The 13,963-nt window shown below is 44.2% G+C and overlaps 1 protein-coding gene across 1 annotated transcript in view; it reads right to left on the minus strand.

Annotated features, from left to right (window-relative positions):
- Positions 1-1,341: 1,341 nt before the first annotated feature.
- ABHD17B (abhydrolase domain containing 17B, depalmitoylase) overlaps positions 1,342-13,963 on the minus strand; it is a 50,412-nt gene continuing 37,790 nt past the window's right edge. The window contains exons 3-4 of the mRNA XM_073543732.1: positions 5,132-5,311; positions 1,342-3,541 (exon numbers count right to left, since the gene is read on the minus strand). Of these exons, the coding sequence (XP_073399833.1) occupies positions 3,322-3,541; positions 5,132-5,311 (400 nt within the window). The 3' untranslated portion in view covers positions 1,342-3,321. The remainder of the gene's footprint in view (positions 3,542-5,131; positions 5,312-13,963) is intronic.

A 13,963-nucleotide genomic window follows, 5' to 3' on the forward strand; every position in this document is an offset into this window, starting at 1 on the left:
GAGGGGAGCCGCACCAGCCGGAACAAGGACCAGGATCCTGGGGGAGAACCCTACTTACCTGCCAGCGCCGGCCCAGGAGACGGGCATCCACCGGACCCCGCTCCCACCTGCCCCGCACACTGCCGTGAAACCCTGCGCGCGGGTCGCCGTGGCGCTTCCAGGGGACTCCGCACTGTCCGAGGTAGGAGACCCCCCCCCCCCCCCCCCCCCCGCTACCTGAGTCAGACAGCCGGCCTGGGGATTCCTTCGTCCATGATGGCATGATCTGTAGGGAATCCTGTCCTCCAGGAACAGGAAACCAACTGATGCGTGGGAGAGGTGCCGCCCTTATGCATCTGTAGGATTTCCTGTTCCTGGAGGGCAGATCCCCTCTCTCAGGTCAGCTCAGGTGGTGCTGGCATGGACGACTGAATAAAAACTTCATAGCTATTAAATTAGCACCACAAAATATCAGATGCATATTATCAAGAGATTATTTCTGTGAATCCACACTAGATCTAAACCATTTTTTTCAATTGGTCCAGTATCCACAGTACTACAAGCTCTAGTACCAAAAGCAATGTTTCAGATCATGTGTATTTAATTGCTGCGATACAAAAGAAGCACATAATGCAAGTCTAATTTAATAGCTATGCAGTTTTTTGTTCAATTTTTCCAATCTCCTTGAGAAATTATTGGTATTAGTCCTGTATACAATTTTGTCCTCACAGTGTTTCTTTATATGTACCCATGGCGCTAATTTATGTGTACTTACCTTGTTGAATATGAATTTTGTGAAAATTGATATGTAATAAACATTGTTGTAATTTTATTCTATGCTTCTCTTTCTGCCATTTATTGGTGATGGATATGGGATTTTTACAAAAATATGGGAGTAGTGCATGCTGAAAATTTTTTCATACGTGCATTTGGGGTATGTGAAAACTCATTTGAATAGCCTGATTAGTGTCTGGGGACAATTGTGCAATAATCGGGACTGAAAATATATGTGTGAACCTGACCCTACATTTATGACCAAGTGACCTTTGCTTCTAAGGCCGGGATTACACATGCAAGAAACTCGGACGAGTCTCGCATCTTATTACCTGACACTCGGGAGCGGAGTGTGCGGCCGCATAGCAATACATGCAGCACACGCTCCACTCCCGAGTGCCAGCGGCAGTGTCGGTTATTAAGAGGAGAGACTCATCCGAGTGTGAATGGAGCAGTAGTGTGAATCCTTGCGCACCAACGATGGGATTGCCAATTAAGATCTAGGATGAGGCAGTGTGTTTTTTTTGTTTTATAGTAAGTGGCCCATTTGCAGTCTGAACACTGCAATGCTTAGAAATACAACTGAAACAAGAGTCAATATAGATTTTACTGGGTAACATCTAGACCAATGCAATTCTGTATAATATATGATTCAACTGTATACAGTCTCAGAGAGCCACAACAATTACTACACTAAATAAGGCCTTTATATGTATCCACAGTGTATTATCCATTCACAAACTGTACTACATATCATTACATTGTACTTTAGTCGCATTCATGATCAATACTTTAAGCAAACTCAAATTGAAGGACAGGCAACTTAATGAAATAAAAAAAAATACAACAAAACATTATCCCGTCATTAGAAAAAGTCAAAACATTGCTTTGTAAAGTGATATGAAAAAAAAGTTTATAAACACTGCTCATATCATTTATTGAATAATGCAAACACCTTGCAAAAATCTATTACAAAGTCTTGTTAGAATTGTCAGTGACGTCTACAAAAGGAGCTCTTGAGCTTCAAGAGTGATCTACCTGAACGGATTTCCAGCATTGCCTGGATAATGGTCAGTGGTATCAGAAATGGTGACATTGGCCACCCCAGCATTTGCTAGACATGCAGCAGCTTCCCGTTGCGTTGGTTTGCAGTGCAAAAAAAAAAAAAAAAAGGTTTCAACCAAAATCTCCAACGACTGCAGCAACACCAACTATGGCAGAGTTTTACAGTTGTGTTGGTTGAAGTCATCTTTAGTCAGAGTACAAGGGACAGAAACTGGAACAAAAAAATAATCTGCATTAAAAGTGTTCAAAGAGAGTAGGAAAGAAAAATGTAAAAATTGAACTGGGGATAATATTTAGCATTTGTGGTTTCTAGCCCGAGGAAACACCAGAAACTCCCATTGACTTAATTTGGAGATCTTGGCCAAGTGAGTCTACAGAAGAGAGACTCAACTGTATATCGCACGATCCACGGAGTGTTCTGCCGTTACAGGGACCAAATCTTCTTAAAACAAGACCTTCTACTTTGTCCAAGACATGTAGAACAGAAAACAATGGACTTTACCAGGGGTATTGTCAATGTAATGAAGAGTAGATAGGTTTGGGTTAGTTCCATCTGTACAGCCTGCTTAAAAGTGCAATCAGGCCAGTCAATGGATGCTCCCCCATCCAAGAGTCTTACCCTCCAGTAAATTTGGACATTAGTGGTAATGGACTCCATGCATGAAGTGTCATCTGTAATGAAGCAGGCCATTAAGACAGTTCCTCCTAGCACTTATATCAAAGAACAGTGCAGAACAGACCAGCAGATACAAGTTCGCATTGCTTAATCACACTGGAAAAGGGCAAAATTCTACTCGTGCGATATGCCCAGTATTTCAACTGACATTTAAAATAGGTTTAAATGCCCGTCAAAGATTTGTCAGGAGCAGATCCTGTGCACATGATGCAGGAAAATGCAACAACGATTAGTCCAGATACAAGACATAATGACGCGCCATTCATTACCAGGAGCAAATTCTTCTAGGAATTCTCAGTGACGCCGAAGAGCGCACATCCCGAAAATGTAGATCTAAAAATGGCATAGTAACGTACAGAAGCCTGACTGCACATTTTCATACTGGTACAAAAACCATCATTACTGGTATTGATGGGGATGACCAGTCAGGGTACTCGCCTCAATGATGAGCGGAGGTTTATCTGCTGGTTAATTCCGTATCCTCCACCAGAGAAAAATGGAGAATAAAGGCTTCTATCAAATAGTAGTGTGGAATCTGAAACTGGGGCAGTTACAACATTGTAGAAAGTGTCCCCAAGGGAACATCCCTTCATCACATTACCTGTACATCTGTTAAGGCAACCAATATAATTTGCAAACAGACAGTCAGGTTAAAAAAAACAAAAGAAAAAAACAAAAAACTTATGGCTCACAGTCCAGCAAAGAAAATCAAAACATGGTCGGTGAAACCCTTTGGTGGCCCGGGAGAGCTGCAAAGCATTGTCGTGACACTTGATGCAAACTTCCCATTGCCGTAGGGAGAATATGCTCTCTTACAAAGAAAGTTGTTACAAATTCACTAGCTCTTGTGTGACAAACTGTTTTAAACGCTCAAGGTATTGTCCATAGAGTTCCACATCGTTGTGTCCAGCACCTTCCACCCATAGCGGTTCCACCGGCCTCTGGCAACGCTCAAACAGGGCCAGGCCATGTGAAAAGTCAATGACTTCATCTTCTGTGCCGTGGATTATCAGCACTGGGGAAGTGATTTTGGAAATTTTGTCGATGCTGCAAAAAAGAAAAAAAAAAAAAAAAATGATCGTTTAAGGAATAGAAAAAAAAATTAATATGACTGACCTGATGCAATATGACAAAATGCTTTTGTGCAATAATGTGGTAAAAAGCTGAAATGTGATGATCAAAAAAGGTATAATTTCACATGAAAAGAACCTCTTTGTCAAAAGCCAAACCAGGATCATCGCAGACTTCTAAATTGGTGAACAATAGCAAACAGGACATCTAGATAAGACCCCCATCATGAGGGTTGGCGGCATGCAAATAAGATGGTACATGAAAGGCAGCATATGGGAGCTTGTCTCAATCCCCATTACTATATTTTTTTGTAGTTAAAAGGGACTACTTGGGCCAATTTACTACAGTTATCACATCTGTCTTGAGGTTGTATCAGAATTTAGGTGCATTTGTGTTTCGGAATGTCAGGCTATGTGATCCAACACAAGGGGTTCGTTAATATGGACCGACCGGTGGCACGATATAACAGCCAATCGGTAAACTTACCTATGGGCAGTTGTTTAAATGCCTGCTCACACAGGTACACCAAAGTAATGGATGCACAGTGAGCAAACTATACTAGAATAGGCGGCCATTGTTCAGTAGTTTGAGCTCCGTTTACACAGAACGATGCACGCCAACAAAAATGATCTTTTATGCTGCACAGATCATCATTGCACCCAACGAACAAGCTTTTCACTTGTTCACCGGTTGATCGGCAGCCCGTTTACACGGCAGATAATTGTGAAACAAGTGTCTTTACCAACGCTTGTTCTCCATTTTGCAGCATAAATGCAGCTTTAGTTTCAAAACTACAAAAGGGTACACAGACACGGATTGGTCATCTGCTTTAGCCACCAAGTCCTGGAACACGGAAAGTCACATCCAAAATGGTCTTACTACTGCGAAAACAATTCTGCAGCATAGCCTGCCACCATTACGGATGCAACAAATTTAAAAAGGACCCCATCTCACACAATCAAGTCAAAGTTGGGCAAGTCCTATAATACGAAAAGGGTAATCTGGCCCACTGCTCTGCATAGTAAAAGCGTGCATGCCAGCCTAGGTAGCCTACAACTGTCCCACCAGGCAACAAACCCTTCAACTCTCAAGTTGGACCTATTCTGTGTATTTAAACTTTAGGGTGGATTCACACACTGCAGATATCTCTGCAGCTGCCCCATTGATTGGGATGGAACTTACAGAAAAAGCACATGCGTGCTGCCAAAGTCACAAATGGATTTTCAGTTGCAGGATCCACCCTTGTGGGACATCTGCAACAGAAGTCTCCTCGATGACTTGCATTTTTTTGTTTTTTTTAAAGGAAATGCATGAGATTTGCTGCATCTTTCACCCTTCTCATTATGTAGGACCAAATTGAGTTTACATTTCTTCTATATTCTGTGAAAATACTACCAAGATGCAGGAGCATAGCAACCTTGAGAGCCATTCAATGTGTCACACATTACTGGGTGCTCACCAATGGTTGCCCAAAAATTACAGTAATTGCACGAATCACGGTTGCTCACACAAATCATGGCGAGTGTAAGTATAGGTAATCTAGCACAAAAGCACAAAATTACTTACTTGGGGAATGCATCAAAACAATAGGTTTTCTTTGTGTCTGGGAAGGCAACCCTCATCCCAGAGGTCAACGGAGAGTGAAGAATCACAGCAGCACTTTCGTATCGAGCAGCAAGATCCACAGATGGGACAGTTCCTATACTCTGGCCGTATATGATGACATGTTCAGGACGTATGCCATACCTTAAAATTTATTAAAAAAAAAAAATAAAAAAAAAATATAAGTTAATAAAAATCAATCAATAGACTTGATACAGAACAGATCTCCCAATACCACCATTGGGCACATGGAGCAGCAACTATAGCTCAACATTCATCCATTCTGAAAATTGTGTGGGAAAAAAACCTTCCGTATCTATACAAAGTTCAATGAGGGGAAGCACACACACACACACACGTCATTTATTGGAGCTTAGAGTTCAAACTTAAGGGAACCTGGCAGCTGATACATACAGTCTGGATTGGGCAGTATGCATCAGGCACTGGCTGTATGATCTCCACCAGCTAGGACTCGAAAAAAAACAAAAAAACACAACTTTAAAATAAGTGCCGGAGACCTAGGTGTGCTGTAGACCATTCGGCCAGCAGCTCCTCATTGCCTGCCCCCATGGAATGACAGGCCAATGCTTAGGTGCACATATAGAATGAGCCCCGTCAGACGGTGGGAGAAGCAGTCAGGGACCCATCTCTGGACTTGAGCGCGGCTCACTACCATCACAGCATGTTTTTCTCTGAAACGCAGCAGAGATTCAGAGTGCAACACACCTGGCTGAGGTCATCCGGATACATGCTGCCCATGGATTAGGAAGCATCAGCTGTCAGGGACACATTAACGCAAGAGCCAGTTATAGCCACTCCTTCCCCTTATACTAGAAACCAATGTTAGAACCTCAATGACCACTGTCTAGGACCATCAGGCAACTGGCCCAGGAAACAGCTTCTTGCATTTCCCGCCATGCAGGTTTGCAAGTGAACACAGCGATTGAGACAGTCTACGCTTGTAATGGTGAACCAGGACAGAGCTGTCATTTTATGTTAAACGGGCTTGTGTGGAAGAGTTTGCCAATCTATAACCAAATTTATATTTGGCTTATACAAATTTCACATTGAATAACTAAAAATAAAGTTAGTGTTTTAGAACTTTATAGGCAACGGCAGTAGACGACAGCTGTTGGGTATATTTGGCATGTGTGCTGGAAAAGCTTGGATGTGACCGGAGTCTTAGGTTGGGTTCACATCACATTTTCTCCTATGGTTAGTGTTTGTTAGGATGTAGATGGGGGGCCGTATACTTTGGTGTGCGTCACTGTCTGCCATATAAGTCTTTTGGGAGGTGGCAGCAAGATTTGGTTTTGGCGTAAGCCTCGACTGAGCCACTGTCTGTAGGAAAAAAAAACAAAAAACATTGTGTTAACCTAGCTTTACTTAATATCCAAGTTTATGGATGTGTCGTCTTTTAGGCATATGATGCTCCAAAAATTGCCTGAAAAAGCCCTAAACACTGAAGAGGATGAACGTCTTGTAAACGGTTTAAGGTTTCCAAAGATGCAAAACTGTTAAATGAAATGACCTTAGATTTCTTCAGGTTGTTTCCTCATTGAAGATGCTTTTTACTTTACACTACTAGTCAATGAAAAGGATCAAACTATATCTATAAGACAACAGTGAAAAAACCCCTCAAATGCACAGGAAAAAAGTAAACAAAACAAACAAAAACAAAACACAACCTGGTGTTTCCTGAAGACTCTTCCCATTCAGAAATACCCCAACAGATTTCCCCTGACTATTTTTAGCTTGTTGTTACACCAATTTTATTGAACAGGTTAGAAGAACACAGGAAAACAGATGGCCATTATCATTCACATGCTCTGCAGGAGCTGATCTCATACTGTAGTTAATGATTTTCTCAGATTTAATAGCACAAGGCAACTAAGGTTTCAGAAGGCTAACCAACAATGGAACGTTCATCTGAAGGACCTGCATGAGTGTTCACAGGAGCAGACATGTTTCATACCGGCACACGCTCCCCAGTGAGGTTCAGAACCCTTTGTGACCAGCATTTGTTTAAGGCAGATATACATTTATAACTTGAAATTCACTTTTTTACCTCTGTAGTACATCAGATAGTTCTCTAAATGGAGGTAGATTTATACTCTGCGCTTACTGCCCTATCCAGGTCCACATAGGAGTTCTGATGGCCCACAGTGATAAATGCATCAGTCTGAGTATCCATTCATGGTGTGATGCACATGACTGGTTTCTTTGTGAATTTTTTTTTAATTAAAGTTTCTCATTAAAACTTGTATAGGGCAGTACACTACAGTAATAAAAACAATCGCGTGATTTTATAAGTCTTCAGACTATATTAGACCCATTTTAAACAGATATCCTTATCTCATTGCTTAAATGCTTGATCTGTGCTGACTGTTCACATTCACATTAGATTTACATACTTTCACATGCACGACCATAATATCCCATGGCGGCACATTAAATAGGGCCCTTCATAAAATTACCAGACCAGATGACCCCACTATAAAACCCATGAGAAAAGATTTTTCCAGAATCCTATCACAGCCTCTTGGATATACAGTACCTTCTCACTAAATCAGAATATTTATTTCAGTTCAATACAAAAAAAACCCTCATATAGAGTCATTACAATCAGAGTGATCCATTTCATGTGGTTATTTCTGTTAATGTTGATGATTATGGCTTACGGCGAATGAAAACGCAAAATTCATTATCTCAGTAAATTAGAATAATTTATAACACCAGCTTGAATAATGATTTTAAAATCCAAAACGTTAGCCTACTGAAATGTATGTTCAGGAAATGCACTCAATACTTGGTCGGGGCTTCTTTTGCATCAATTATTGCATCCATGCAGTGTGGCATGAAGGCGATCAGGTTGCTTTGATAGCCTTCAGCTAGTCTGCATTGTTGGGCCTAATGTCTCATCTTCCTCTTGACAATACCCCATAGATTCTCTATGCGGTTAAGGTCAGGCGAGTTTGCCGCCAATCAAGCAGAGTGATACTGTTTGTAAACCAGGAATTGGTACTGTTGGCAGTGTGGACAGGTGCCAGGTCCTGCTGGAGAATAAGATTTCCAACTCCATAAAGCTGGTCGGGAAAGGGAAGCATGAAGGGCTATAAAATTTCCTGGTAGACGGCTGCGCTGACTTTGGTCTTGATAAAACACGGTGAACCTACACCAGCAGATGACATGGCTCCCCAAACCATCACTGATTGTGGAGACTTCACACTAGACCTCAAGCAGCTTGGATTGTGTGCCTCTCCACTCTTCCTCCAGACCTTGATTTCCAAATAAAATTTGGTCATGAGTGGCTTGACACAAGGAATGCGACACTTGTAGCCCATGTCCTGGATACATCTGTGTGTGGTGGCTCTGGAAGCAATGACTCCCCAGCAGCAGTCCACTCCTTGTGAATCTCCCTCAATATTTGAATGGCCTTTTCTTAATCCTTTCATGGCTGCAGTTATTCCGGTTGCTTGTGCAACTTTTTCTATCACACTTCTTCCTTCCACTCAACTTTCTATTAATATGCTTGGATACAACACTCTGAACAGCCAGCTTCTTTAGCAATGACCTTTTGTGGCTTACTCTCCTTGTGGAGTGTGTCAATGACTGCCTTCTAAACATTGTCAAATCAGCAGTCTTCCCCATGATTGTTGAGCCTAGTGAAACAGACTAAGGGACCTTTTTAAATGCTTAGGAAGCCTTTGCAGGTGTTTTTTTAATTATTTTAAGTTACTGAGATAATGACTTTTGGGGTTTTCATTGGCTGTAAGCCATAATGATCAACATTAACAGAAATAAACACTTGAAATAGATCACTGTTTGTATTGACTATATAATATACAAGTTTCACTCTTTGTATTGAAGAACTGAAATTTTTTGATGATATTCCAATTTTGTGTTAAGCACCTGTACACAGTAATAGATAATTGAACAGAACATGTAGAAGGCAGCCATGTATTTTAACAGCGACCACAAGTCAAGCTCAACTCTGTAGAGGCTTGCATTTAAAGTGGTCACATGTATACCAGGTTCGGTTCCACCTACCCCTTTACCTCAAACCAAGGATCGCAGAATAGAGAATTTCCATGCTTGGTTAAATGATCTAGATACCTACTAAAAAGGGAAAGATCAAATTAACAAAAGAAACATCGCTCCAGATTAGTGATTGCATGGAATTTATTGTGAGCGCAGCTTTACTGAAATATTGGATGGCCGAAAATGTATAGAAGTTCACGGATGGCAGAACTGGAAAAGTTGATCTGCAGTGTTGGATTTATTTATATTGTTGTCAAGTCTGGGATACGAGATGACGTCAGCATGCAGCACCGGTCCTGTGTCAGAAAGTTGCCTGTGACGCTGATACTGCGTGCAACAGACAGAGGTGAGTGTCCTGGACCTCTCCCCAGTGTTGAACACAAGGAGGGGGACTTATTCAACAGGGGGAGGAAGATGTTTGATAAGGATGTAAAATGAATTGGGTGGTGGAGAGGGTGGCAAGACCGTGATAGTGTCATAATGAATTGTGAAATGGGGGCGCAGGAGGAGGGGATAAGGTACATAGGACACTTTATAATGACTTTAAAAAGGTCACTGAAAGGTCACTCAACCTCCGCACACACAGGACCCTTTATAGTTAACCTCAGGGGGCATGGCTTAGCCCCCACGTGCCTACGATCACTGATTGGCTGTTAAAAGTGAAACAACCAGAGCAACAGTAATATTTCATCAATGAAATATTACAATCCAGCCATGGCCGATGCTGCAGTAGCATCGGACATGGCTGGAGACAGACCCGACCACCCCACACCGACTGGCAGAGGCGATCGGCCTCTGCCGTCACGACCTGCTCCCCCTCCCCTTCACTCCCCCCGCAGTCCGATCCCCCCCCCTCCCGGTACCTAGTATGTCCCGCTCTGGCTCCCGATGTCCCGGATCATGGGCGCCACCATCTTGGAAAGTGGCAGGCGCAAGCGCAGTGCACCCACTCGAATCTGCAACGCTGCAGATTCATTTATTATAAACTCAGTGATCAAAATAAAAAAATAAGTCACCGCCCCTCTTATAACTCCCATTTGTAGGGACAAATAATAAAATAGAGAAAATATTTTTATTTTTCCATTAGGGTTACGGTTGGAATTAGGGTCAGAGGTGTGTTGGGGTTAGGGTTGGAGACAGAATTGAGGGGTTTCCACTGTTTAGGCACATCATGGGGTCTCCAATCGCAGCATGGCGCCACCATTTATTCCAGCCAATTTTGCGTTCAAAAAGTCAAACAGTGCTCCCTCCATTCCGAGCCCCGACATGTGCCCAAACAGTTGTTTACCCCCATATATGGGTTATCAGCGTACTCAGGAAAAATTGCACAACAGCTTTGGGGGTCTAATTTCTCCTGTTACCCTTGTGAAAAATAACAGTGGACTAAAAATCATTTTTTGAGGAAATTTTTTTTTATTTTCACGGCTCTGCGTTATAAACTTCTGTGAAGCACTTGTGGGTTCAAAGTGCTCACTACACATCTAGATAAGCTCCTTGGGAGGTCTAGTTTCCAAAATGGGGTAACTTGTCGGGGGTTTCTACTGTTTAGGCACATCAGGGGCTCTGCAAACGCAACATGACGCCCACAGAACATTCCCTCAAAGTCTGCATTCCAAAATGGCGCTCTTGCCTTCTGAGCTCTCCCATGCTTCCAAACAGTGGTTCCCCTCCCATATATGGGGTATCGGTGTACAACAACTTTTGTGGTCCAATTTCTCCTGTTAGCCTTGTGAAAATAAAAAATAGCGGGCTAAAAAAAAAAAAAAAAACCATTGAGGAAAATAGGTATTAGACCTACCGGTAATGATGTTTCCAGGAGTCCATCCTGACAGCACCATGGAGGACGTCCTCCTCCTCCTTACAGGGACAGGAAAAGCACACGAGGTTAAAAGGTCATGTCCCACCCCCTTTCCCTCAGTGATTTAACAAGTACCACAAGGTGGATGATGCTAGTAACAGTTTAATGAAACAATCATATTACAGCATATGACATATCATAATACAACGTAGTATAACATAACAGGGAGGGAACTACCCGTGCTGTCAGGATGGTCTCATGGAAACATTACCGGTAGGAATAATACCCATTTTCCAGGACGTCCACCTGACAACACCATGGAGAGTACCAAAGCACCTCCCCAGGGTGGGATTACCGCCTGGAGAACTTTCCTCCCAAATGCGGTCTGTTGACCAGCTAACACATCAAGCTTGTAGTGCTTGCAGAATGTATTAAGGTTGGCCCAGGTTGCTGCTCTACAGATCTGATCAACCGAGGCCCCCGCCTGTTCCGCCCATGAGGCAGATACCGCCCTCGTAGAGTGGGCCTTTATGGAATCTGGCGGGCTGGCGCCTTCGGCTTGGTAGGCGTCAGAGATTACTGAGGTAATCCAGCGCGCGATGGACGCCTTAGAGGCCTTTTTCCCTTTATTTTTACCTCCAAAAAGGATGAACAGGTTTGGGTCGATGCGCCAGCTATTGGTGGCCTCTAGATAGTCTAGGACTGCGCGCCTCACATCCAGCGAGTGAAGACGCCGTTCCTTTTTATTACGGGGATTGTCACAGAACGATGGTAACACTACCTATTGGTTTAGATTCTTTGCGGAGGCTACCTTTGGGGTAAATGCCGGGTCTAACCTTAGGATTATACGGTCATCTCTTATCTGAAGATATGGGTCCTTAGTGGACAGGGCCTGGATCTCCCCTATTCTTTTGGCCGTGGTAATGGCTACTAGGAAGACCGTTTTACGAGTGAGAGCAGGGATGGTTATTCTCTCGCTGAGGGCATCGGGTTCTGTACTGAGGAACCTGAGTACCAGGCCCAGGTCCCAAGGCGGGGTGAGCTGCCGAATCGTGGGGCGCAGGCGCTGCGTGGCTCTTATAAATCTGATTACCCAGGGATGTGAATCTAGCTGGTAATCGAAGAAGGCACTCAAGGCTGAAATCTGGACTTTCAGAGTGCTGGGCTTAAGGCCCTTATTAAAACCTGCCTGCAGAAAATTTAGTATACTAGGGAGGTCGGGGGTGCCCGCTCCGAGATCGGACCTGCCACCTTCCAGACAGAATCTTTTCCATATCTTTTAGTAGATTGCGGATGTCACCGGTTTCCTACTGGCCTGTAGGGTGGATATGACCTGATCCGACAATCCCTTTGCCTTCAGGATGTCCCTCTCAGGATCCAAGCCGATAGGTGGAGTCTTGCTGGGTTTGGGTGGTAGATCGGGCCCTGGTGGATTATGTCCTTCCGCAGGGGTAGCTCGACTGGGTTTCCTACTGCCATGGCTCCTAGAGGGGAAACCAGCTTCTCTTTGGCCAGTATGGCACGATCAACATCACTCTTGTGTGGTCCTCGCGTATCTTCCTGAGCACTGCCGGTATGAGAGCCAGTGGTGGGAATGCATAAGCGAGGGATTCTCCCCAAGTCTGGCTCAGGGCATCTACACCTTCCGGGTGGTCCGTCGGATTCAGGGAATAGAATCTGGGGACCTTAGAGTTCTTTCGGCTTGCGAAAAGATCTATACTGGGGGTCCCCCAACTCTGACAGATGGTCGAAGATCTCTTCGTTCAGTTCCCACTCTGTCGGGTGGATCCGTTGTCTGCTTAAGTAGTCTGCTACTTCGTTCTGAGAGCCTTCTAGGTGTACTGCAGTCACAGATCGGACTGTTCGTTCCGCCCACGCGAATATCATTCCTGCTAGGGCCTGTAGTGGTTGATGTCTGGGCCCTCCCTAGTGCTTCAGGAATGCCACTGTCGTCATATTGTCGGATAGTATGCGGACGTGACGATTCTTTAGTACCGACTGGTTTCTCCGCAACGCTTCCCAGACCGCGACGAGCTCTCTGAAGTTGGAGGATCTGGTCCTGATGTCTACTGGCCATCTCCCCTGGAAGATCTTCCCTTCTATGTGGGCTCCCCAACCCCACGCGCTGGCGTCTGTGGTGACTACCACATATGGAGAGGTTGTCCATAGTACGCCCACCTGAAGGTTTCTGGACTGTGTCCACCACCGAAGGGATTCTCTTACTCTTTCTGGCAGCCTTAGGGGTCTGTCTAGCGATGCCTGACTTCTGTCCCACCTCGCGAGGATCTCTTTCTGTAATGATCTCGAGTGGAATTGGGCCCATCGGACACACTGGATGCAGGCCGTCATGAGGCCCAAGACCTCCATTGCCTCTCTTATGGAGCATTGACGCCTCAACAGGTCTCTGGTTCTGGCCTGAATGGTCCTCTGCTTCTGCTCGGGTAGCCAAGATATTCTATCGGCTGAGTCTAGAAGGACTCCAAGAAATACTTTTCTGGTCTCTGGCCTGAGGTCCGACTTCTCCCAATTGATCACCCAGCCAAGGAACTCCATTACGGTAATTGCTCGGTTTGTGTCGCAAATGAGCTTTTCTTTGGATCTTGCCACCAGGAGGAAGTCGTCCAAATATGGAATGATCATGATACCCTGATCTCTCAGGTAGGCCACCACTTCTAACACCAGCTTTGTAAAGATTCTGGGAGCTGAGGCCAACCCAAATGGAAGACACTGGAACTGGAAGTGGCAGGTCCGGGCCGGTAAACTGACCGCGAACCTTAGAAGCCTCTGGGATGAGGGATGGATAAGTGACCTGGTAGTAAGCTTTTTTAGGTCTAGGGTACACATGACGGCGTCCCTGTCTATTAGGAGGATTGCGGATCGGATAGATTCCATCCGGAATCTCTTGTACCCGACCCAGGCATTTAGCGGTTTCAGGTTTATGATGGTACGAGCCTCGC

Source organism: Dendrobates tinctorius, unplaced genomic scaffold (assembly GCF_039654945.1).
Source record: "Dendrobates tinctorius isolate UK_male_01 unplaced genomic scaffold, ASM3965494v1 ptg000134l, whole genome shotgun sequence".
NCBI lineage: Eukaryota > Metazoa > Chordata > Amphibia > Anura > Dendrobatidae > Dendrobates > Dendrobates tinctorius.